The sequence below is a fragment of the Drosophila hydei genome, unplaced genomic scaffold (genome assembly GCF_003285905.1).
Source record: "Drosophila hydei strain 15085-1641.00,03,60 unplaced genomic scaffold, DhydRS2 tig00000296-arrow-arrow-pilon, whole genome shotgun sequence".
Taxonomy (NCBI): domain Eukaryota; kingdom Metazoa; phylum Arthropoda; class Insecta; order Diptera; family Drosophilidae; genus Drosophila; species Drosophila hydei.
The window spans coordinates 434,866-439,161 of NW_022045705.1; the positions used below are offsets into that span (position 1 = coordinate 434,866).

Sequence of the window (4,296 nt, forward strand, 5' to 3'; positions counted from 1 at the left end):
GTGTGTCCTGCAACATAAGGTATATAAATAGATTCTTTATTGGATGTAAAAGCTGATTCGCTCCTACCCTGTTCATAAGCTCGTCTGTTCATCCGACTCGCTCTGCTGTCAAGAAAATATAGACGTTGCATATAATCGTCCCCAAAGATTAGTATGACTAATGAAATTTGATATATATATAGATTTAGCTGTCGTAGACGTACACTTGAAATTTCATTAGAATGACACTTCTAGAAGCGAATCGCTGCTATCCTTTCGATGGTAGTGAACTGTCGGAAGAACAATGGCAGCTTCAACATGAAATGAGAGTGTGTGTGTGTGAGTGTGTGTGTGTGTGCTTATAGAGGAAGTACTCAAAGATAAGAGCTACAGAATAAGTTAGGGTAGCTGCTAGTCGAGCACTTCAGTCTAGAGTAATCTCAGTTGTTTTTCCCCTTTTTGGTTTTTCCTTGTGCATTCGAGTTTTATTCCCAGCTTTCCTTTCTCTGACAGCCAACAAAAAAAAAAAAAAACAAGAATCTGAAATCGAGAAACGAGCAGCAAAAAGAAATAAAAATTCATTTGTATAGAGCGCTTTCAGTGAGTTCCCCAGCTGCCTGGCTGCTTGCACTCCTGAACTAGAATAAAATAATTGAATTCAATTTATCGGCATAAATTGTTTTAATTAAAACTGAAAACTGAAAACTGAAAAACGGAATAACTGAAAAACAATGCGAAGCAAACAAAACATTGAGCCGAGATAGCGCACTTTCGTCTCTCTTCCATTTCATTTCAGTTGTAATTGCCCTAGCTTAAGGTTGCCCGACTTGTTGGACTTCAATTTTAGACAATTATAGCTCGGAACCCCATATTTATATAGCATATAGCAACGTTCATAATGTGCTTATCTACAGAAACTTTTTACATCGCAGTCTCAAACTTGAAACCCATCGGAGCTAGTTCCATTTCAAAACTGGTTCACTTTCAAAATCCATTTGCATATATAACAAGCACATATATAGTGTAATTACATATATATCTGATTTTGCAAAATGAACTAGTTCCATTTCAAAATGAACTAGTTCCATTTCAATACACTCTCATATAAACATACATTAGTCTGAACTCTATTTGTAATATATCAGTCTATACCATACTCACACTCATACGGTTACTCATTTAGTCCATCACAATGAACTAGTTCCACCTCAATGCCAACTCATTACACAACCAGGTATACTTATTCGTAGACATCAGACTACCACATACCACTTTAGGAGAAATTATATTTTACTCACTAAAATGAACTAGTTCTACTTTTAAATGAACTGGTTCAATTTTAAAACACTGCATGCATAAGCACAAATTTATTTTATGCGCAATTTCATAAGTTAATTCATCAAGATTAACTAATTCTAATTCAAAATGAACTAGTTCCACTGCCATACCAACTCAGACACATTTGCTCGTATTTATAACAAGCATGTACTTTTATATGTGCACATATTTGATTCATCAAAATGAACTAGTTCCACTGCCATACCAACTCAGACACATCCACATTTATTCGCAGATATAAGGCATATATTATATACCACCTCAGCAGAAATTATATATCTGATTCATGATGAACTAGTTCCACTTCAATACCAACTCATGCACAAAACAATCACAAATACATTTATTCGAAAATATGCATGTGTAAACAAAGTTTGTAAACAAAACGATTTTCTCCATATATAATTATATATAATAATATATATTCATATATATATATATATACATATGTATATGTATATATATATGTATATGTATTTATATATATAATAGCTTTCTAAATATAACGTGTAATGATAACAACGTAGTCAATGTACTCAGCCTTCCTTCAAGTTCAGAACCAAGTGAAAATCGAAAATTTATCCCACAAAAATTACCAAAAAGGAAATAGTTTTGTGAAAGGAAAGTGAAGGAAGTGTTGGATGATAGATGGTCTCAGGCTAGCTTAGAAAATTTGTCGGTACTGCTTGGGCGCTCTACAGATTTGCCCAAATCTTTGCAATCAGTTCATCCGTTTGCTGTATGAACAATTGTAGCGGAACTATTTGTTGGTCGGGCGGCATATCGATGGGGTCAATATCTACATCCATGTGGAGTTCATCGATATCTGATTCAGAATTTGGTTCCGGTGTCGTTTCGCGCTCCTGATCCAGATCATCCAAGTCGATGTCCTGCAACTGCGAAATGTTCGGCTGCAGAGAGTTATTAATATTGTCCATGGCATTTGAATAGAAGGAGAAGGAATATGGACCGCCAGCCTGATTGCGACCCGGACTTTCGCTTTGCGAACTGGCCGAGGAAGTGGCCAGATTCTCCTGCTGACGCCAGTGGTTGTAGAAGGAAAACGGCACTGACTCGTCCGGATATTGGCGATAGTTGGGACTGTGACGTAGGCTGCGACGAAATTCAAAATGATCAAGCGAATGACGCCAGGCGTAGCGCTCCTCCTGTGCCGTCTGGGCGGGCAGATCGCCGACAAGCCGACGGAACGGACGACTGAGCTCCGTTTCAAACGTACGATCCTCGGTGTATTGCCAAGCGTTCAGATCCTCGCTGCTGTAGCTTAGCTCCGAGCGTATGTCCTCGATGTCGCCATTCGTGCCGCACGACCCAATGTCCCACTCATCATCGTCGTCCGCTTGAGTCGGCTCATTGGCCAGGTTCACCCAGTCGGCGTTCAGACGCGTAGCCAGGCCACTGGCATGAGCGCGTAGCTGACGCACCATGTACGCATCGAAGGAGTCATCATCACCGAAGTCGCTCTCCCAGCTCTCCTCGTCGCCCTGCTCCTCCTCGTTGTCGTCCTCGCTGCTGGTGAGCGACCAAAACTGTTGCGGAAACTCCTCAAAGTCCGGCCCCAGGAAGATGGAGCTACGTATATCAGAGTCGCTCGATGTCGAATCGGCATCGCACTTGATCTGCGAATCATCGTAGTCATCGTAGCGTACAAATTCCGGCGCACAGTTCCGCGACTCTGCATCGTGCTCCGTGTCGTCGTCGGTCTCGCTGCTGTCATCCTCATCGGTCTTGTGCTCCAGCTGCTGCATATCATCCTCGAGCTTAGCCGCAAATTGACGTGGCCCAAAATATTGCTCAGCGGCCTGAACCGAACGCTGGACCCGCTCCAGCATCGCCTGCAAGGTCTGGCTCGTGAAGCGTATGTCCTGCATCAGGGCGGGCAGCTCGGAGTTCTGCTGTGGCACCACCCAGCCGAAAACGTTATCCAATATCCGAGCGGTGCGCATCACATAGTTGCAGTAGTGCTCGACCATGCGGTAAATGGCCGTCGGATGCACGAACCGACCGTCGGCAACGATGCGCGGCGACAGCGTTTGCATTGGATTTCGCGGCAGGTCCAACGGACTCATCAGCAGCTGCTGCAGTACATTGCCATCGGTGGGCTCCCGCACCAGGCCCAGATTGTTGATCAGCTGGGGACTGACGGTAAAATTGTGTATGGTGTTCGTATAGTGCTGGCCGTTGTGAATGATCAGCGTCGAGATGCACCAACTGGCGGCAACTGCTGGCAATGGATTCGCACGATCTGTTTCCAGGCCCAGCTCGGGCGATATGTTGATATGCATTGTTGTGCCGGGCGCCACTTGGATTGTGAACATACAATTTTCCGATTGTCGCAGCAGATTCGTGGTCTCACGCAGCATCTTCTCCTGGTCTGTCTCATCCATTGGCTCGTCCTTAACGCTTATCTTACGATCTCCCCCATCCATGTTTGTCCTTATCTATTTTATATCTTATTCTCTAATTCCCTTTTGTGTCTCACGAGCTGTTCCGATATACAAAACAAAAAAAAACAACGTTTTTAGCCAATTAGTTTTTCAATCAGTTTTCAATTGCCACGCCCCTTCCCAACCCCTGCTCCGGCCACAACTACCCCTTTTAATTTTCGAGCTTCTTCCGTTCAATTAAAGGAACATGCCCAAGGCAGGTTGCGTTAGCCCTCCCCCTCTTGGCCCTCGACCCCGCCCCCTATTTCATTATCTTTGATTCGCTTACCCACTGTCTGTATTTATTTATTTATTTTTTGTGGTTTTCCACGCGTAAATTTGTGTGCTTCAATTTGTATTTAGGGTTGGGGATGTTTTTATTTTGGGAGCTCTCTGTTTTTTTTGTGTTTTTTTTTTATATATGTATTTTTTGTTTTTGTTTTTTTTGTCACAAAATAAGGCTTATTTTGCTATTAGGAATTTACTGAAATGTCACACGGAACTGTTTCTCCATACAAATGAAAAGAAAGAGAAA

The 4,296-nt window shown here is 42.7% G+C and overlaps 1 protein-coding gene across 1 annotated transcript; it reads right to left on the bottom strand.

Moving 5' to 3' along the window:
• Positions 1-1,810: 1,810 nt before the first annotated feature.
• On the bottom strand, positions 1,811-4,087 carry LOC111602566. Its single transcript, XM_023319760.2, has 2 exons — positions 4,051-4,087; positions 1,811-3,820 (listed from the first exon to the last, which is right to left on the bottom strand). Exon 2 carries the CDS (start codon positions 3,762-3,764, stop codon positions 2,013-2,015), a length of 1,752 nt encoding a protein of 583 aa, XP_023175528.1. The 5' UTR covers positions 3,765-3,820; positions 4,051-4,087; the 3' UTR covers positions 1,811-2,012.
• Between the last annotated feature and the right edge of the window lie 209 nt (positions 4,088-4,296).